The sequence below is a fragment of the Thamnophis sirtalis genome, unplaced genomic scaffold (assembly GCF_051295495.1).
Source record: "Thamnophis sirtalis isolate CommonGarterSnake01/CBP01778 unplaced genomic scaffold, rThaSir2_p1.2 scaffold_3, whole genome shotgun sequence".
Lineage (NCBI taxonomy): Eukaryota > Metazoa > Chordata > Lepidosauria > Squamata > Natricidae > Thamnophis > Thamnophis sirtalis.
Window position 1 is genome coordinate 4,948,556 of NW_028261383.1, and position 22,238 is coordinate 4,970,793.

The 22,238-nt window shown below is 41.4% G+C and overlaps 1 protein-coding gene across 1 annotated transcript in view; it reads right to left on the reverse strand.

Annotated features, from left to right (window-relative positions):
* The window catches only part of LOC148047056 (vomeronasal type-2 receptor 26-like), a 48,413-nt gene that overhangs the window by 4,818 nt on the left and 21,357 nt on the right, over positions 1 to 22,238 (reverse strand). The window contains exon 3 of the mRNA XM_087707710.1: positions 1,880 to 1,981. Within this exon, the coding sequence (XP_087563836.1) occupies positions 1,880 to 1,981 (102 nt within the window). The remainder of the gene's footprint in view (positions 1 to 1,879; positions 1,982 to 22,238) is intronic.

A 22,238-nucleotide genomic window follows, 5' to 3' on the forward strand; every position in this document is an offset into this window, starting at 1 on the left:
AGGTCAAACACAACCCTGATGCGGCCCTCAATGAAATCAACTTTGACACTCCTGATATTAGGGTTCTGCACCTCACACTGAATTCTCAGTGAAAGTCATTCACATTAGTAACTAGGCCTAGTCAACATACGATAGGTCCTAAGGGTTTGGAAAATAGAGAAAAGACACCAGCATTTCACCAACCTTGTTAAGCAACTTTAACAGTAAAAGACCATCTTTATTGATATTCAATCTCTGTCTTTCAAAACTCCCCATATGTGCTACGATGGGATCCTCCTTGGGGAGAATTATCCAGCTTAAGATCTCCAGATCTGATACTATGTCTCCATTTTGGTCCAAGTATAGTTTCTTTCGAGAAAGATTGAAATACTCATTCTTCTTCAGAAAGGGATGGAACTGAAATGGAAGCATCTCAGAATTCTAAAAGTAGAAATTTTTGTTCCTTACCCCACAAGCTGTTTTTGCACATGAATGTTTCTTCTACAGTTTGTTAGCTTTCAAATATGCTGAAGAAGGACACCATATCTTAATACAATTTTTAAAAGAGTTTTTGCAACATTTCTCAAATATATGTTGACCAAATAAATAATTAACAAATATGTTAACTATAGAAAATGTTCTCCAGAAAAGATAACTAATTTTGTTTTGTTTATTTTGTACAATGACAATAAAGGGTATACTATACTATAACTTGAAAAAGCAATAACCAACAGAAAATGTTTCAGTCCTTCAAGACAACAGTGATTCGCAGAAAGTATAAATCTCTAAAGAAGAGATTTTCCAGGCTAATGTCTATGGAGATTCTTAGCCATCCTGGTCATGGCTGTCTCAAAGGTGCTTTTTTCAAGAGTTAACTGGATTTTCTGTTTTTTTTAAAGACATTTCGCTTCTCATCCAAAAAGCTGAAGCAGCTTCTTGGATGAGAAGTGAAACATTTTCAAAGAACAACCAGAAAGTCCAGTTCCCTCTTGAAAAAGCATCTTTGGGATTTCCAGGCTAATATTTTCCCAGGTGGGAAAGACAATGAGATAAGGTTATTTACTTTATTTTAAGGCTACATTAACAGAATCTTCTTTTGGTCTATTTTATTGAAAGGTTATATTAACAAAAATGTTCCAAGTCTGAAAGTACAAATCTCCCACCATCTCTTTTAAGAGTCTGAAAAATTACAGGGGGGTCCTTTCTCATGTTTTTTTTTTTACCATTATGCAACTTGTTAGGAATATAATCTAACAGGTGGGTTGGCAATATATAAATCATATAGCAATGCTGTACCTGTTTCTTTAAATTATACTGTAAAATGTGATTGGTTGCTGTTTCCTCTTTCGGACATAAGAGGAAGCCAGAATGACTGTTAGCTTTCTGTTTGTTAGATACTGGGCTGATCTGATCTGAGTGTTTTGCAACTGCTAACAAACTTTGAGTAGTGGAGTGTTCCCCTTGAGTACCTCTTCTTTGTGGCAACCCCTGAGATATTGGAACACTGCTATCATGTCTCCTCTAGTCCTTCTTTCTCTTTAACTAGACATACCCAGTTCCTGCAACCATTTTTCATAGGTTTTAGTCTCCAGTCCCCTAAGAAGAGTCAGGATAAATGTTCTCAGGGATGTATGAATTTCAAATTCTATTCTATTAATCTCAAATCAATACATACTGTACATGACTTTATTTAAAGATGCACACATCCCTTTTATATTTAGTAGGATTTTTTTCATGTCATAACATATCTATCAAATATGCCCATTGTTTGAAACATTATCTCTTGAGTGATTAGATTGACCAATTCTATTGGCATTTTGTAGCTCAAAGAGATTGAGAAGGTTCCCCCCTCCTTCTGCTTTGGATTCCTTCTCAGGGAATCTTTGTTGGGAGCTCATACCTGCCACGGCTGCAGTTGTGGAGCAAAAAATATCTCTTTGCCCTCCTTGCTTCTCTTTCTATATTTGGAGGAATAGGCAGCATTCAAGATATGAGCCAGAGTCTGAATGAGAGTGTATAAAAGCCCATCATTTGGGATTTGTGTCTTGTTCCTTTCTCCTTGCATCCCCACTGGCACTTTCTGGGTGCATCTTCTCCGCTCTTTGACAGAAAAGACATTTTTTGAAAAGGAACAGTGAAAATACAGATTTGGAAATTGGTGCTCTAGAAAGATAATGGGTTCAAAGGCAATATCTTTTGGGTTTTTTTTCTCCTGAAGGCCAAAGAACCAAATACTATGGTTGTGTTTGTAAACCTTATGCCTTGTCACTATCATTCCGGCCACGACTGCAGTGACCCAGACTTTCCCTTCAATGGGTCCTGGAATACCTTCAACTGCTACATAGAAAGGGATAATTTGGTTCAGTTGGGATTGGCGTTCCATGAAGTTAACAAAGACATTGACTTGTCTCCACTTAGTGAGGTCATCCCTGAGTTCTGGTATAAATCCAGTTTTTGAGAACTTTGGTGCTATGACAACACAAATTCCATTCCTGACAAGCATAGGAATAAAAGTCCTCATGAAATTCTCTCCATTTTCTGAGTCTATAGCAAAGACACCAATCAAGGTCCATCTGAAATGGAGAAGCACTTGGACAATTGCTGGATACTGGAACCCTTCTCTGGGGAGCATTGGGTGGAAAAAGGGGAACTGATTTTTATCACCCAGAGCTTCTGGAACAAATCTAGAATTGATCTGAAAAAGCAAATAAGATTGCTGTGTCATATTTGGGGTCAGATCAAATCCACAATATTACCCTTTAATAAACCTATCTTCATTCTTGTGAACATATTAAAATAGTTTGTTATTAAGCATTAGGCGATATCCAGCTAAATAATTCAAAATGCAGAATATTGACAAGGGTGAATATAATTGAATTAAAGAAACATATAAAGTAATAAAGATTAAAAACAAAGTATATAATTCATATTTGTGTTGTCACCCCTACAATTTACTGCAATCAGACTCAGGTATGCAGATCCGAACTGAAATGTTTCAATTCAGTTTCAAGCTTGGCTTATAGACTTTAATGATTGACAATTTGAAATTTGACATATCAAATATTGATCCTATTTGTCATGGCTCCACTGAGCCCAAATCTCACTCTCAGACAAATGCTTGTCAAAAGGGTTTTGATCTGGGCCAAAAGTCCAGGTTCCAATTTAAGGGAAATCAATTTCCTCCATAATATTTTTGTTCACTGTGTTAGATCCTGAACTGAGATCTATAAAGGCAGCAAACCATTGTTTCCCCAGACTGATATATTTTTTGGTATTGATGGTTGAGGACAAAATATTTGTCAATAGTGGATTGACTTGTACTTCTTCAAGGATGCACTTTTCATCTACCCACTGTTAACCCTACTCAATAAGAAACATGCATTTAATTTAGCCATACTATCTGTTAGACTAATGGGTTTTCATTAACAGGTTCCTCTTTATTTCATTTTTATGCATTGAAACTACCATTACCATCTTCCACCCAACTGGAATATGGCAGCTATGATTTATATTTGTAATGAACCAGTGAATATTTGGGATATTGATTGAATAGTTCAGGTGTAAAATCATCTCCGGGGGCTCTATTGCTCACCAAGACTTTATGATAAATTGTATGATGGACAGATTAGGGTAAAATATATGTTGGCTAATATGCTTGTAATTTTATTTAATAAAATGGTTAATTAATGCTAGTGATACTATGTCTATTCAAGTTGTTTGTCAAATATAGTTAAGGTAATCCACTGGCATTATCTTCACAAACCTGGTATTTGCTCACCATTGAAAATCTTATTATGAAAAAGGCATGGATAAAATGCAAGCTTCCTATCACTGTTGCACAGTCCTTTTAACAGAAAGCCCTTTGATAGGACACAGAGGAACTCTTAAACTTCACAGCTGTGCTGCCAATTACAGCAAAGTAATGAGGATGGTCTCATAAGAGGAAGGGACTGCTCTGAATTTGGCCCCCTCCTCTCTAAGTATCCCAAGGCCAAACAATGAGTCTTACAATGGTCATGGTGAAAAGCCACACTTGAATTCCATACAGAAGCTATGAATGGTTCAATTGCTCACTCATCAGCACTATAAACCAGAAGTGGGTTGCAGGTGGTATGCCCCAGTATGGGTGTGCTGGAGCCTGCCCGGAGCACCGGATACCATTCTGGTATAGTGCTCTGAAGGGGCTACTCGCCCGCCCGTACTCCTTACCTGTCTTTAAACTCTTCGGCAGTTCTGTGCATGCACATGGCATGTACAGTGCGTGGGTGACACTCCGCTGAGCACTGCAGCATCACGGAGGTTCGCGGAAGGGTTGCTGGATGGTAAGACGCATGCGTGTGCTGCGTCCGTGTGCACTCAAGCCACGCACATTCATATGGAGGATGCTGGGCCCCGTTGTAACCGTACCAGGTGCAACGAGATCTGGAACCCACCACTGCTACAAACACTCTATCAGCTAGGTAACAAACAAACAAACACACACACACACACACACATAACACACAAACCTGTGGGACTTTGTAGGGTCCTACTAATGCTGACATCTGGATGAAGAAGTCATTGTCAGATCCATCAAGGACAGCCAAAAGTTTATCCTTCCTTCCACAGCTGTAGTTGGGAACATTGGCTTCTCCAGTAGAGAGCATGTCCATCAAGGCATCTGAAGTGCCAATGGCGCTCAAATAGTTGTCATGGATGTTGTAGCCAAGTGTGAGATTTTGCAGCAGTGGAGAGTTCTTGTTCATCACTTCAATAGCAAAAACAAATCTTAGAAGTCTTTGGTAATCATATGAAAACCTAGCATTGAAAAAGCTATTTAAATTATCTGTACGAGAATGGCAAGCCAGAGCTAGAAGTATTATTTCAAAAGATCCATGTCCATCCTCCCCCCATGAATCCCATTGACCCTTATCTAGTTCCAATTTAGAACTGACCATTAATTAACTAGATTCTTGTAGATGTAGCAACAATTATCTCTTCTGCGCTTTAAGCTCAATGGATGTTCTTTGTTTCTTGCACCTGACATTATCATCATTACCATCAACAGCAACATTTTTTTTAAAAAAATATCTCTTTTTTTACCCTACCCCATTATACTTTAATGACAATATTCATTCAAAACAGAAGCAAGTCCATATTCACCAATTACCATTTACTTTTGTCAATGCTAAGAAGATGGGCTGGGTTCAATGGTCATAAACTTATCATCAAAACATTTAAAATATTAGACAGGTTTTGTAATGTAGGAGTAAGTGACATAAAAGGAAAGAAGGCAATTGTTAAAACTGCAAAAGGAGGGAATGCAACTGTGTCATGCTAAATGACTTACACATGAAACTGATTTGAAGGAGTCATGTTGAAAGACAACATTACTTCTGATGCTGATGTTGAAGTGGTGACTATACTAACGACATGATCTCCAGGCCTATAATAGCTCCCTAGTTTATTTTCGTTGTGGTGCTCAAAACTCCGTGGGCACTTCATTCTAAGTTTCCCAGAGACTGGCTGGGATAACAGCAGCACCAGAAGCAGAATCAGGAGTGCCATAATTCATGGAGTTGCATCAATCCTCCTTCCATTTATCAACAAGAACAGGAACAAGAAAAAGAAAAACACTCTCACAGGACAGAAATGCTAGTGGTTTTCCTGATTCAGACATAGGTCAACCAAGCTCTACATGGAAAGAAGAGAAAAGTGCGTTCAAGAGCAGAGCCCCTGCCTATCACAAATTTTGTGCAACACAGAGCATGAGACATTTGTCTTTTTCTGGTGCAAGATCTCTTCTATGTTGCTTCAGTCTGATATCTACGTCAAAGGCACTCATTGAATAAGTCTCAATGGCTGGGCTGGGGATAATTATAGGGAAAAGCAGCGACTCCTCTGGGGACCCTGAAGTTTTCTTAAGCCTCCATGTGGAGAGAGGTAGCTAGAAAAAAGCATGTTAGTTAAAAATCACAGAGACACCTCTGGGGCCAAAGTTCTGTAGTTGTTGTGGTGCTTCTTGTCAGGACATGTCCAGAATGTGGAAAGTGGAAGAATAAAGTTCAAAACTCAGGAAATTGTCTTCTGCTGTTTTTCAACATGGTCTCTTGTCCCCAGAGACTCCTGGGGAAAGTCACTCAGAGCTATGCGGTTTGGTGCCACTCTAGGTTAGTGACACTTAACTGTAGCGGTGCCTGTCTTCTAACCATAAGGATTCAATCAGCACCCTGCCTAAAAGTATGAGTAGAGCACTTTTGTGTATTTTTTTAAATATTGTGTGTCCATATAATAATCCTAAATGTTGATTCTAGGAATATCAGTTTTGAGATGAGAGCTGACTAAGAGACAGGAAAATGACAGCCAGTCTTTACCATTAGCTAAATAGTGGTAAAGTGGATAAATAATGAAATAAATAGTGGGAAAGTAGACAAATAGTGGGAAAGAGAGGACAGAAGTTATGTCCTTTTACACTCGCTCTATTGCCTTTCCATATTCACATAAGAGACTAAGATCTTTTTATATTTTGAAGTTTCTTAGTTTTGTAGTAAACAATAGCCTGTGTGGTCTGCAGCTGAAATGGTGGTGATGCCCACAGTGTGGTGGATGTTGCGACCTGTGCCATGACCATCCAAAAACTAATTTTGAAGGACATGGTGACCTTTCTTATGGTTGTGTGGATGGCCTGGGTGTTGCTTTGGCCTTCCTGTTCCTGAAGTGAGTCAGACTTCAGGTGGAAATGAGTACTGTGACATCCTTGGTTGTGCTTATCAGTCACCTAAGACACAGCTTGGGCAGAGGTGGTGCTAAATGATCTCTCATGATCTAACATAGTATCCATCTGAACCAGCTTCATGGACTGGTGAGTGGTGACACTGTTTTACATGTTGATGTTGTCCAATTATACCTTTCGACCTCAAATCAGCCAAATTAGCCTTTTGAAGTTCCGCTCAATATCTAGAGGCAGTGCTGGTTTGGGAAGAGCAATCTTCTTCTGATTTTAACACGCTCAGAAAGAACTTGGGAAAAATTTCTTGGATGCAAATCTGACAACTTTGTTGTCCAAAAGGTACAGGTGGTAACTAGAGGGACAGACATACTGGACTTAATTCTTACAAATACAGAAGAAGTGATAGAGGGAGTTGAAACTGCAGGAACCTTGGGTGACAGTGACCATGTCGTGCTAGAATTCAACATAGCAAAAACACAAATAATAGAACATCATGATACCAGAGTCATAGATTTTAACAGAGCAGATTTTTACCAATTCAGAGAGGTCATGAGAAAGGTTCCTTGGATGAAAATCCTAAAGAGGAAAACAACTCAAGAAGCTTGGGAAACTCTGAAAAATATGATCATAAAAGCCCAATCCATCACAATACCACTGAAAAAGAAAAATAAGAATTCCAAGAAGAAACCAGTATGACTGCAAAAAGATCTCTTTGATCAACTGAAAGACAAAAAGGACAAGTAGAACGAAGAGAAAGAGGGACAAATATCAGCAGATAGCTAGAATGTCAAGCCTCCAAGTAACATATCCCAAAAAATAAAATACAAGGTATTTTCCTTCTTTTCAAAGTCTTTCTATTAGGCATACATTAATTTTTAAGGGCTTGGGGTAATTCTGACACTGGACAGGATCCGGAATTACACCCAATAAAAGCAAAAGTATGTAACTTTCCCCCAAGTCACAATCTCCAATCAATCCTCAGTCCAACAGTCCAGTGACTCCAAACTCCTCCTTCATCCAGTTGCAGGCTCCCACAGAAAATGAATGCCACCCATAGATAAAATTTCCCCTTTATCTCTGCAACCCCTTTTTCAACAGTTAGAAAGTGGCTAGCCTTATTAAACTCATAATATGAATAAATTCATATTATTAAATTCATTTACTTACAAATCTAAAAGCTAATTTAAAAACATACAAAGCATACAATAAAATATGACTACACTTATGCCATCTTCAGGGTCAATAGGTTTCCTCCCCTTCAAGTGAAAAGAACTTCCTGCAAAGACACAACCATAAAGGATTAATTAAACTCTAACCTCCCCTGCCACCTCCAGGAACCCCCTTTGGCTTATGGGGATTCTTCTCATGGAAATGTTTAATCAACCTATTTCGATCCACCTTCCAGCTTTTTACCCAGGTTGCATCTGAAATTGTATATCCTTTCCAATGCATTAAATACTGTGATTTACCCCTATACTTTCAGGAATATAACATTCATTTAACGTCATAGTGCTCATAACCCTCAATCAGTACAGGTTTTGGCTTAAGGGAAGAACTGACAGTTGGTTTTAACAAGCTACTGTGGAAAAATGGATGTATTTTCCTTAGCAGGTGAGTGAGTTTAAGTTTCACTCTAACTGGATGTATTATCTTAGTAATTTCAAAAGAACCTAAGAACTTTGGCCCTAAATTCTAGCAGGCCACTGCAGCTTCCAATATTTTGTAGAAAGTTAAACTTTATCCCCCACTCTGAATTGTGGTTGCTGGGAGCACACCGTTTTCCCAGCAACCTTTTAATGAGTTCATCCATTCACTTACTGACATGGATGAAGGGGGTTCTGTGTGGTACTCCAGCAAATTCCATCTCAGTGCTCATCTGAAAAAGAGAATTGGTCTCGTGCTACTATGCACTGCATTGTTGTAAGTGACTTCAGTGAATGGTAACAGCTCTGCCCAATTTGATTGCTGGTAATTTACATAACATCTCAAATATTGGCCAATCATTGTGTTCATGCATTTCGCTGCCCCGTTCATGCTCAGATGAAAACCAGAACTTAACTCTTGGCATCACCCAATCACTTTTATAAACTCCTGCCAGAACTTAGCCATGAATTGGATACCTATCTGATATAATTCTGTGATCGATAGATGTTCTTAACAGTCTAGCTAATTTCTTTGCTGGGGAGAGACCATTGCAGTCTAAGAAATGGGCTTGTTCAGAAAATAAGTCAACCACGGTCAATATGACTGTGTTCCTGCCATTTTTCTTTCCTTGGAATAATACGGGGGCTGCCCCACCTTGGGTTTCACTGGCTGTATGAAGCCCCTAGACAGATTGATGCCAATGTGTTCCCATAGCATATTCATTTCTCTGGCGTCATGGAGTACATTTTTAGTTGTGGTAACTTGGCCTCTTCCACAAATTTTATCATGCAATTTGTGGGTCAGTGGGGGGTTATTATATAGCATTCTTCTTTGCTAAAGACTTTTTCAAGTCTCTGTATATCCTGGGGATCTGTGGGGTCCCAGGGTTGTTCTGATACTGCTACTGTCACCTCCCTTTGATTGCCAGCGGTTTGCTGCCTGTTTTCCCATTCATGTGATGGGTTTGGAAACGGTTCAGGGCCGAGTGCTAATTTGAGTTTCCAATCACTGCCTTCCCAAGTAATAGTGGGACAACATTTGTCCAAACAGGCAAGGCCCAAGATGGTTGATTCTATCAATTTTGGCACTATTTTGAAGCAAAACTCAAACTCAAATTCAAACATTTTGCAAATAAAACCTGAAACAAGTCCAGATTATTGAGGCTTTCCCTTCAAATACCATGTTCATCAATGGGACACTGAATTTGATTTAAAATAGTGATTGAGAGGGCTTTAATATGCTTCTGCCCAGCCCATTTCCATTGTTAAATAACTGCTAATTGATATTCAATGCCTGATCCTTAGAGGAATAAAGGATGATTTCTTTTTACAGTTGGTTTTCTGGGTCACTTATGAAACATCCTCTTCATTTCATGGTGTTTCCACTTTAATCATAATCATAAGAGATCTGGAAGGAACCTTGGAGGTCTTATAGTTCAGCCCCCTGCTCAAGCAGGAGAACTTATACTATTTAACTGTCTAGTCTCTTTTTAGAAACCTCCAGTTTTAGAGCACCCACATCTTCTGAAGGCAAGCTGTTCCACTGGTTAATTGTCCTCACTGTAAGGAAGCTTCTCCTCAATTCCAGGTTGCTTCCCTCCTTGATTCGTTTCCACCCATTGTTTGTTGTCCTGTCCTCTGGTGCTTTGGAAAATAAATTGACCCCTCTTCTTTGTGGCAGCCTATCAAATATTGGAACACTGCTATCATGTCCCCTCGTAGTCCTTCTTTTCTCTGACTGTCCACAATAAGAACAATTTATACTTCTTTATCGATATTTCTCAAGGTGGCAGAGGCAACCTGCTCTTTCCTTTTGACTGTCCAAAGGAAGAGAAACACAGCACTGTAGGGACTTAAGTCAGAGGGTGATCACTGCCCATTCCACTTGCCTAATTTCATATATCAGATCTATATTTCAGCTAGAATAAGTAGGGAAGCTTCCAGAGAAGGTGGGCTCACCCTGCCGCTCTCTAACTAAATCTGGATAGTAGCTGTGACCAGGGGGGCATTTGCCCAGGTTCGCCTGGTGTACCAGTTGCGCCCCTACCTGAACCAGGAGGCTCTCACAACAGTCACTCGTGCCCTTGTGACCTCTCGGCTGGAGTACTGCAATGTGCTCTACATGGGGCTGCCCTTGAAGAGTATTCGGCGACTTCAGCTAGTCCAGAATGCGGGCGCGAGAGCGATTGTGGGGGCACCTCATTTCACCCACATAACACCTATCCTCCGCGAGCTGCACTGGCTACCTGTCGATCTCCGGGTACGCTTCAAGGTGCTACTTGTCACCCATAAAGCCCTTCATGGTAGTGGATCTGGGTACTTGAGAGACCGCCTACTGCCGATTACCTCCACGCGACCTATTAGATCTCACCGATTAGCCCTCCTCCGAGTTCCATCTGCCGGTCAATGCCGACTGGCAACCACGCGGAGGAGAGCCTTCTCGGTGGCAGCTCCGACCCTATGGAATGATCTCCCCGTGGAGATTCGTACCCTCACCACCCTCCAGACCTTCCGCACAGCCCTCAAAACCTGGCTATCCCGTCAGGCCTGGGACTAAGATTGTAACCCGCCCAAATGGTATGAATGTTGTGTTTTTTAAATTTGTATTGTTCTATATGTCTAAAGTTTGTTTTTCCCCCTTCCCCTCTTGAGTTGTGAGCCTCCCTGAGTCCCCCCCAGGGAAAAGGGCGGCATATAAATTTAATAAAATAATAAATACTAAATACTAAAGCCTTAAAGATGATCTCCTGCCATTTTCCATTATAGATTATTTTCCCATTCTCATAGAAGACTTCTGAAATCTTCCCATTTAGAGGCCAGCAGATCATGTGATTTATTTGGATAAGAGACCAAAGTGGTTTCTTCCCTCTTTCCTGGATCAAGTGATTCCTTTTGGGACATGTCCAGAAAGGGTGTTGAGAGATTGATGACTCAACACTAAAATCATGGAATCTCCCAAAGATCATGATGTCACCAAACAAGTGCAGAAATAACTGAGGAAGGTCATCCAGATTGTTGCCACTGGAGGCGGGTATCATCTGCATCAGTGGTGGGTTGCTGCCGGTCTGCACCAGTTCTGGTGAACTGGTTCATCACCTGACCCAGAAGTAAGTTCCGGAACACCTGTTGCTCGCTCGCTCGTTCGCCCCCACCCATCTGGAAGCCGGTCCATTGATCACTCCCCCTGCCCATCTGTACTATCCTAGCCCCACCCACTGCTCACTGATTGGCTGGCTCACCAATCGCCCCACCCACCTCTAAGAACCCTATCTAAACCCACTTACCTTTTTTCCTGCTTGGCTCTCTATTGCTGCCTGCTGACTCCGAGGAGGTAAGTAAGCTGCAACTAAGCGTGGGGAAGGGGGGGGCAGCGGCAGGCCATATAGAGCGGCCTGCCACGGCCCTGAACTATAAGCAAGTCCAGTGACCTTTTGCGGCCTTGCAAGGATCCTGGGCTCACTTATAGCGCAGGGCCGCAGGGCCACCAAAAAGCATGGGCACGGGGGTGGGGGGGAGTTTACGTGGCTTGGCCACGTCACAAGGCCTTTGCAAGGTCCCCGGACTTCCCCAAGATGCCAGGCCACCAAAAAGCATGGGCACAGGGGTGGGGGCGGGAACTTACGTGGCTCGGCCAGCGTCTTTCACAAGTTTGGGGACCTCACAAGGCCTTTGCAAGGTTCCCGGACTTGCTCAAGATTCCAGGCTGCCAAAAAGCATGGGCGCGGGGGCTGGAACTTATGAAGCACGGCTGGCATCTCTGACAAGTTCTGGGACCTCGCAAGTACTTTGCAAGGTCCCCGGACTTACCCAAGATGCCAGGCTACCAAAAAGCATGGGCGCGGGCATGGGGGTAATCAACAAAATTTGGTAACATCATCAGTGCTAGAAGGGAGTGGGGTTGGGGGGGGGAAGGAGGAGAAAGGACAAAAAGGAGAAAGAGAGGGAGAAAAAGGAGGTGGGGGATAGTGGGATCCTTGCTGCGTTCTGAGCTTGGTGGTTTACTTACAGACATTTCATTACCAAACTAGGTAACATCATCAGTGCTAGAAGGGAGTGGGGTTGGGGGAGGGGAAGGAGGAGAAAGATAGGAGAAAAAGGAAAAAGATAACGAGGGAGAGGACTGTGGGGTCCTTTGGTGTTCTCTGAACATGGTGGGTTTAAAATATTTTAGGGAATTTTTATTTATTTATCGTGTATGGAATGTTTATTACAAGAAATGTTATTCCTTTTTGCAAATGTTTTATTTTTGATGCAATATGTTGCTTTTAAGTGTATAGGTGGGTGCATAGTTTAAGGTGGCTGCTTTTCTATTGGCAGGCCAGGTTGGTGCAAGGCAGCTTTGCCAGATTTTGTGTGTTTCTGTATGATATCTTAGGTAATTGTGAGGTGGCTGCTGGTTCTGTGAGCTTTCTGGCACTGTCCTTTATAATTTCCCACAATGTTTTTATTCCAGTGGCTTTGTCTTTCCTGTTCTTAGGTTTAGGGAAAACAACTGGTTTCATTTGCAGTCTTTTGGGGGGAAATTGTTATTTTTGGGAGTTTTCCTGGCAATGTCATAGTTTGTGTGTGTGCATGTGTAATTTCCCGCAGTTGTCTAAACATTAATAATGATCAAGTACTGATAATATTTCCTTATACATTTTAGTGACCTTTCCTTACATAATTGGTCTTTTCCTTCATACTTTTAGATTTCTAATTGCTGTTTCTGTCAGGTAGCAATTGATAAAACAAATCCCACGTGAAAAAGTATTCAAAGCCTTCTTGATTTTAATAGTCAATTTATTCATTCCTGGCCCTTGGGCTGCCAGTTTGACACCCCTGTGTTCAGCAATGGATTCTCTCCCACACTGTTTGGGGAATCTCGTTTTCCCTGGCTGCATAGCAAGTTTAATTATTCATTCATTTATTTTACCATTTGGAATATAATTTCACTAGTCTTACAATATTATTATTATTATTTATTTCATAGGCAGAGATCACGTTAACACAGACTAAGAATTCCATATTCATCCCACCTATTATTATTATTTATTTATTTATTTATTTTACTGATAGATTATTACGTTGGAATTTAATTTCATTAGTTTTGCATTCTTTGTAAGTTTTTTTTCTTGTTTTTAAATCATTGTATTTGTCAAATTGATGCAAAGGAAGTGTATAAGCAAATAATAACTGCAATGAAAAAATAAATATCATGAATCTAAAAAAGAATGTTAATGTTATTTCCCAACTTTTATCGTCAGATGTTCCTTAGTGTTCAGGTCTGGCCTCAGGATGATAATGTAGCACTTGGGGATGAAGATGCAGCCCAGCAGTCCAGCACTGGAGGCTAAGATGGAGAAGATCTGAACAGCTACCATGTATTTCCCTTTGGTGCTCAGGTAGGTGGGCAGGAAGGAGACCCAGACACTGCAGAAGACCAGCATGCTGAAGGTGATCAGCTTGGCTTCATTGAAGGCCCCAGGGAGGTTCCTGGCCAGGAAAGCTACAATAAAGCAAATGGCAGCTAGGAAACACATATAGCCAAGGACGACATAAAACATGACGACAGAGCCTTCATTGCATTGAAGGATGATCTCTCCAGGCTGCGAGTGGAGGTCAGAGTCAGGGAATGGGGGTGTAACTGCTAGCCAACTGCAGCAGATGATAATTTGGACAGCAGAACAAGAAAGGATGATGGAGTTGGCCAAGCTCTTCCCCAACCATCTTCTCACTTTGTTCCCTGGTTTTGTGGCCAGGAAAGCCAACACCACTGTGATTGTTTTGGACAACACAGAAGATACAGCTACTGAGAAGACAATGCTGAACACTGTTTGTCGGAGAAGACAGGTGGCTTTCCTTGGCTGTCCAATGAAGAAAAAAGAGGACAAGAAGCAAAGCAGAAGGGAGACCAGGATGATGAAGGAGAGGTCCTGGTTGTTGGCTTTGACAATGGGAGTTTCTAGGTATTTAATGAATATGATTAAAATGAATCCTGTAGTTAAGAACAAGAGTAGGGCAAAAGAGACCAGGATGATACCCAGATGTTCTTCATAGGACAGGAAAGTTATCCTTTTCGGGATACATTGGACCTTGTTCTCAGTTGGATATTGATCATCTGGGCATTTGATGCACTTTTCAGTATCTGAGAAAACAGAAAGTAATATTTCTTTTATATTGTCCCCCTCTGCATTTCAATAAATACTTTCTTTGGATGACAGGAGAGACAAGAAAGTGCCATACTAAATGGTCAATAGGAGCCTGCATATATAAAACATTTGCCTGACTGATTATCTTATACCTCTCTTAGGGCAGCTAAAAGTCCAGCAAAAAGACCACCCAATATATACAACTGTACCAACAACAAGCAGAAAAAATAAACCCAAACTACAATTTGTTGATACACAACAACCCTTCACTAATGCAATCCAGCATATTCTTCTCCTACAATAACATCAGCTTCTCCCAATGGTGAAGAGAAGAACCAGGTCTCCTGAATTTTAGAGGAGTCTGGGCCCTTTGGAATTCAAGGAAGAAGTTGATTAATACTGCAGGAAATGCAACAGAAAAGTTAGGCTTCCAAGAACATGTCTTCATAAAACAGGGTAGCCTTGTTTTATGAAAGGATTTGGAACATGCCTCCTATACTTGCTCTAGTGGAACAAGCAGATAACCTCAGGGACAGAAAGGCTGACTGATATTTTGATTCTGTGAAAAATGCAGCTTTAAAATGATTTGAATTGTACTTGGAGAAACACTATGAGCCTGTAAAGCTCACATAGTAGGGTTGAATATAGGGAAAACCAATAACATCCCTGCCATTGCAGTCTGGATCATTTGTATGTTCTAAGTCCATGAGGCGAACTGATGGCACACATGCCACAGGTGGCAAGCGGAGCCATTTGTCAGGTCACACAAGGCTAAAGTGACCAGATTTTAAAAATGGTAAAGCGGGACACCATTGGCGGGCGGGGCGGGGGGGTGTTCTTGATTAAAATTTTTGCCGCCAGGCGCTGAGGTGAAGCCGCCAAAGCTCCCGCCCATGGCAGCAGTGGTGCTTCCTACCCCTCCGCTCGGAGCACCTGAGCTGGGCACCGCGTTACCCCTGCCCTGCCCCCTCCTCCACTGCCGTGCTTTTGAGGAGCCGTCGGGCCTTTTTTCCTGCTCCCACCCCTCCGCCGCCTTCCTACTGGCTCCCGTGGCCTCAAGGCTCCTCAAAAGCACGGTGGGAGATTTGGTGACTTCACCAAAGCAAATCCAGCGGTGCTGTTAGAGGAGGAGGAGGCAGCAGCAATTAGTCTGGTAGTGGCGGGGGCTTACCGTCAGTCCAGTCGCCCCGTGCTCATCACAACAAATCATTGTGGCTGTACGGGAGTTAAAAAGTGCTACGCGGTGTTTTCTTGTCTTGGGATCAGTGGTCCCGTGGGAGTGTCTCCGGCCGCTGCGCTCGCCTTGCCCGCCGGCCTCCGAAGTGTGTGAGGGATGCTTGGGGAAAGGCTCCACTTCCAGACACCTCCAAGGGCCACACACACAGGTGGTTCTTTTCGGAGAGGCGGAGGCTTTCCCATGGCTTGTCCGGGTGGAAGTGGGGCTGGAAAGGCAAGCCGCTCCCCCGTCCATCCGCCCTCTCACTCGCTACACCCCGCCCATGCGAGCAGCAGCGGATGGGCAGGGGAACAAATGAGTGGCTTACTCGCTCCCTGCCCATCCGCCCGCTAACTCGCTACAGTACCCCGCCTAGTGAATTGGTGGGAGAGCGAGCGAGAATACGGCAAAATTAAAGTGGGATATTTTGATAATGCCCTGGGATGCGGGAAAAATTATTAAAAGGCGTGGCTTTCCCGCCAAATGCAGGACGTCTCATCACCCTACGCAAGGCATTGCCCTGTCAACTGTCCAGCACGCATGTGTACACTAGACAGCTCACTTCAGCCTTCTTTTGGGGCCATTTTTCAGCCGCTTGGGGCTTCCTTGAAGCCTCCAGAATGTGAAAAACTGGCCCTATGGGGAAACCAGAAGTTTGGGAGCAGACCTACGGTTTGCTCGTAGGGCCAGTTTGAGCTCCCCGGAGCATTCAGGGATCTCCAGGAGTCTTCCCTGAAAGATCCGGAGCGCTAAAACTGGTGCTAATGAACAACCCAGAAATCTGTTCCTGAACTTCCGGTTTGCCCGTAGGATTGGTTGTTCGTGCTGCGGAAGCTTCAGGAAAGTTCTGGGAGGAGCTGTTTTCACTATCCCCAGGCTCCTATAAAGCCTATGGAGCCTGGGGAGGGCAAAATAAGAATGCCAAAAATTGGGAGGAGCACTGGTTGTGCATCCATGCACACTGGGGTCATGCCCATATAAATATGGGTGTGTGGCACGCCTGTGCATGACCCCCTTTGCTCCCTCCACTTTTGGCATGCGAGCCAAAAAAGGTTCACCATCACTGTTCTAAGTGGTCTTCAGGAACGGACCCATGTATAGCAACTGCAATAATTCAAAGAGGAAAAGAATAAGGCAGGTCAGGTAAGGACAAAGAAGAATCTCTGTGAATGTCCCTTTAGGGATGGCTTCCACCTGCTCATCAACTGTAGCCATGAATCTAGGAGGAACCTCATATTGGGAACCACTGGGGAGTGACATTCCATTCAGAGTCAGGGATGCTTTTTTACTTGTCCCTTGGGGGCCAAAAACAGAAAGACACACTAATTTGCTTAGGTTCAGTTGAAGTCGGATCCTTCCCATCCAGATCCATACAACTTCCAGGTGCTCATCCAGCACAACAACAGCAGCACCTGCCTGCCCACAAATGGCATACAGATTTATTTATTGATTTGTTATCTTTATTTGCTACCTATCTTGCTGTGGGTGTACTGTAGGCAACTTACAATAATAAAAATGGAGAAAGGAACACATATATAAATGTAACAGTGGTAAAGTGTGAGAATAAGTAAGGAAACCCATTGCAAATCAATGTCTCCCACTCCCAATCCCTAAGTCCAAGACAACCACAGTGCTGTGGCTGAATGCAATATCTTGTCCTCCAGGGTTACACACCTTCCTGAGTAGAGATGGTCCCCTCTGGGCAAGGAACACAGTCATAGCAACAAACTGGCTCTCTTTCGCGAGCCCTCTTGACAAATCCAGGGTGACAATTTTCCACACATTTGGATTGAGGCAGAGACTAAGAAGAAAAACAAGGCACACAAAAATGTGTTTGGACTCATCATCCATTGACAGATTTGGTCAACATGAATATTAGCCAAGTTGTCTCTGAGCTTCAGTTACATAAATATGAAATCTCAAATAAGTTCCAAATAGTTGGAAGAAACACAACTACTGACAGACTCTACATTTAGTTCTTCCCTTTTGCTTCTGGCATATCAGATTGTAAGAAAGTACCATTCTGCTTAATCAAATCTAAAGGAATGGAATTGAGAAAAGATTAAAGCGAGTGACGATTAATCACTCATGATTTTGAGTGACAACCAGTGGGTTCCTCCTTTCTATATTGACATGCATTCCTCCATTCATCCTATGGCCATGATACTAAAGTATGATGATCTAGTGATGTTCAATTTTAGAACTGAATTAAAATTTAATTAAAAAATGAAAAATTGTTCTAAAATGTTTATTATTAATTTATTAAAATAGAATAAAACTATAATGAAGAAAGAAATCTCTGACCAGTAGGATCTGAAAGATTTTTTTCTGGGTTATATAAAATATTGCAAAACCATTCCAATTTAGGGAAATAGTTGATATAGAAAGGAAAAATTCCTTACAAAGTAGGTAGGGCTGTCAATCTTCAAGGAGACAGCATTCATTTATTTATGTATTTATTTATTCAATGTATTTGGCTGCTATGCTAGTGAAGAAAGATCAAAGATCACTATATGTAGAATTCTAATGAATTGAAATGGAGATGAGGTCATGAGTACATATCCCTTAAACAGGAATTTTTAGCTGCAGTGCGTGGGTCGTAATTAAGAACACTGTATTGGAATGGGATATTTCTATGTCCCAGCTAAGTATCCAAGAAAAGGTTCTTTCTCTTTTCAAATGAAGTGCCCTCTTACAATCCAAAGGAAAAGTCTAAGTAGCATTTCAAAATATATCTCATTATTTCAAATATCAGGAAGGGCTTTCTTTGGTTCAGTTCTTCAGTTTTCTGGGTCAAGGCATCTCATAACAGATCAGTCTTTAAGATTATGAATTCAGTGCCTTGGACTTCCTTCCTAAGAGCAGAACGCCTATTGCCCTATCCCAGTGGGGTGAAAGTGATCCATGGATAATTCTGACCAGGTCTAGTCTATTTAAAAACTTCACAGACTATGGACCTTCCCTTTCAGCTGACACTGTCACCAAGCAGGCCATGGTGAACCTAATGCCAAAACTTGTTTCTCGCTGGGTCCATCAAGAGTTCCATCTAGTCGTTATTCATTTTGATTGGATTCATTCCAATCTTGAATTTGAATGCTGGTTTACATAATTCTTTTCTCCTTTGGTAAATGTACCCAAGAAACAAATGAATCTATCAGAACTACAATCTACAGCAATTGAGGGACTCTCACACATTTCATGAAGATCCCAGATTGCAGAGAGGATACAGAAGGGTCATGATCCATTTCTTAAAATATAGTCACTGAACATCCCATTAATCAGCCTAAAGCAGTGTTTCTTATTATAGTGTAGGAAGAACATCCATGATCAGGAGTACTGATGACTCTCAAGCCACCTGAGAAATCTATAAGGCAGGGGTGTCAAACTCAAGGCCTGTGGGCCAGATCCGGCCCACAGGGTGCTTAGATCTGGCCTGCAGGGCCGCTCTAGAAACAGTGAAGGAACGGCCCACAGAGCCTCTGCCAGAGAAAATGGAGCTCATGAGAGCTGTCCGTGACCTTCTCGAGCTCTGTTTTTGCTTGTAGAGGGTTGAAGGAGGCCATTGCAGCTGAAAATGGAGATCAGGAGCCCTTTTTCACTGGCAGAGTGTTCAAGCCACTACAGGCGCCCCTGACACAAGTGATGTCAAGCTGATCATGCCCACCCTGGCCCCCTGAGGTCAAACACAACCCTGATGCGGACCTCAATGAAATCAAGTTTGAACACTCCTGATATGAGGGTTCTATACTTCACACTGAATTCTCAGTGAAAGTCATCCACATTAGTAACTAGGTCTAGTCAACATAACATGTGTCCTTATTATTTGGAAAATAGAGAAAAGACACCAGCATTTCACGAACCTTGTTACGCAACTTTAACTGTAAAAGAGCATATTTATTGATATTTAATATCTGTCTTTCAAAACTCCCCAGTTGTGCGTGGATGGGATCCTTCGTGGGGAGAATTATCCAGCTTAAGATGTCCAGATCTGATACAACGTCTCCATTTTGGTCCAAGTATAGTTTGTTTTGAGAAAGATTGAAATACTCATTCTTCTTCAGAAAGGGATGGAACTGAAACTCAGAAGTAGAAATCTTAGTTTCTTACCCCAAAAAGCTTTTTTTGCACATGAATGCTTCTTCTACAGTTTTCTAACTTGCAAATATGCTGAAGCAGGACACCATATCTTACTACAATCTTTAAAAGATTTTTGGCAAAATTTCTCAAATATATGTTGACCAAATAAATAATTAACAAAACATGATAATTATAGAAAATATTCACCAGCAACAGATAAGTAATTTTGTTTTGTTTATCTTGTACAATGACAATAAAGGCTATACTGTACTATAACTTGAAAAAAACAATAACCAACAGAAAATTATTCAGTCATTCAAGACAACAGTGATTCGCAGAAAGCATAAATCTCCAAAGAAGAGAATTTCCAGGCTAACGTCTATGGAGATTCTTACCCATCCCTGTCATGGCTGTCTCAAAGGTGCTTTTTCAAGAGACAACTGGACTTTCTGTTTTTTCTTTGAAGACATTTCACTTCTCATCCAAAAAGCTGAAGCAGCTTCTTGGATGAGAAGTGAAACGTTTTCAAAGAAAAACCAGAACGTCCAGTTGCCTCTTAAAAAAGCATCTTTGGGATTTCCAGGCTAATATTTTCTCAGGTGGGAAAGACAACCAGATAAGGTTATTTACTTTATTTTAAAGCTACATTAACAGAATCTTCTTTTGGTCTACTTTATTGAAAGGTTATATTAACAAACATTTTCCAAGTCTGAAAGTACAAATCTCCCACCATCTCTTTTAAGAGCCTGAAAAATTACAGGGGGGTCCTTTTTTTTTTTTACCATTATGCAACTGCAAAAATTTTCCCCAGGTGTTCATTCTGTAAGTAGCATCCCTTCCGTGGTACCCCAAGCATCATTTTCACATATCCCACTTAATAGATTGTGGGAATGCTTGTGATATAACTTAATTTCTTCAAAATATTAATAAATTATTTTCTGATGTGATGACCTTTCTAAGTGAGGATTGGATGCTATGATAGTTCAGTGGTTAAAAACTTCCTTAAATTCTTTGATAATTTATTTGTCTACATTTTCATTAAAAGAGGTAGGTTGGATTAATAAATCATGATTTTGTTATGCAAGAGTTGCATGGAGTCTTAGACAAAACCATTTGGAATTTGTTTAAAAATCATAAGCTCGCAAACTATTTATTGTTTCCTTTAAGGAGAGATACATAAGTAAAAACCAGGGGAAAAAATATCTCATTTCTAGTTTATATTGGAGCTGACAATAAAAAAGAATCTGGGAAGACCTTTTCCAGCTGAAACTATCTCTGAGTTGGAGAAGGGAGATAAAAACTCTCTTCCAGTCACTGAAAATTTGAGCCCTGGTGGAGCAGCAGTTAGAATGCAATGTTTCAGGCAAACTATGCCTACAGCCTGGAGTTCAATCCTGACCCAGCTCAAGGTTGGGTTCAGCCTTCCATCCTTCAGAGGTATAAAATGGTTGGGGTCAGTATACAAATAATGCTGACATTGTAAACCACCCCAAGAATGCTATAAAACACTAATTTATTAGTATAGTATAGCATAGCATAGCATAGCATAGCATAGCATAGCATAGCATAGCAGAGCAGAGCAGAGCATTGCATAGCATAGCATAGCATAACATAACATAACATAACATAACATAACATAACATAACATAACATAACATTATTTATTTATTTATCAGCATATTTACTTTATTTATTTATCAGCACAAATACAACACACAGACACACAGACACATACACACACACACACACACAAACATATTATCAGTCTAGTTGCTATAGCTATTGCTAAACATTTAACAGAAGGGCTCTAGAGATGTTCCCTGTTATTCTGGAGGGTGACACATGGGGAAAATTAACTCAATAACAAGAGAGGAGATTCTGGCTAAATGAGAGGAAAAGCATCCTAATAGGAGGAGCAGTTTTAGAGCTGAGTAAGGAAAGCAAAGAAGTTCAGTCTCCCTTTACTGGGTGCCTTAATGCAAAGACATAGAAGACACCAGACAGAGATGCTTTAGATGGGATCCCTTTAGAGAAGAATAATACAATAGCAGAGTTGGAAGGGACCTTGGAGGTCTTCTAGTCCAACCCCCTGCCTAGGCAGAAAACCCTATACCGTTTCAGACAAATGGGTATCCAACATCATCTTAAAAACTTCCAATGTTAGGGCATTCACAACTTTTGGAGGCAAGCTGTTCCACTGATTAATTGTTCTCACTGTCAGGAAATTTCTCCTTAATTCTAAGTTGCTTCTATCCTTGATTAGTTTCCACCCATTGCTTCTTGTTCTACCCTCAGGTGCCTTGGAAAATAGCTTGAATCCCTCTTCTTTGTGGCAACCCCTGAGATATTGGAACAGTGCTATCATGTCTCTCCTAGTCCTTCTTTCTCTTAAACTAGCCATACCCAGTTCCTGCAACCGTTCTTCATATGTTTTAGTTTCCAGTCCTCTAAGAAGAGTCAGGATAGATGGTCTCAGGGATGTATGA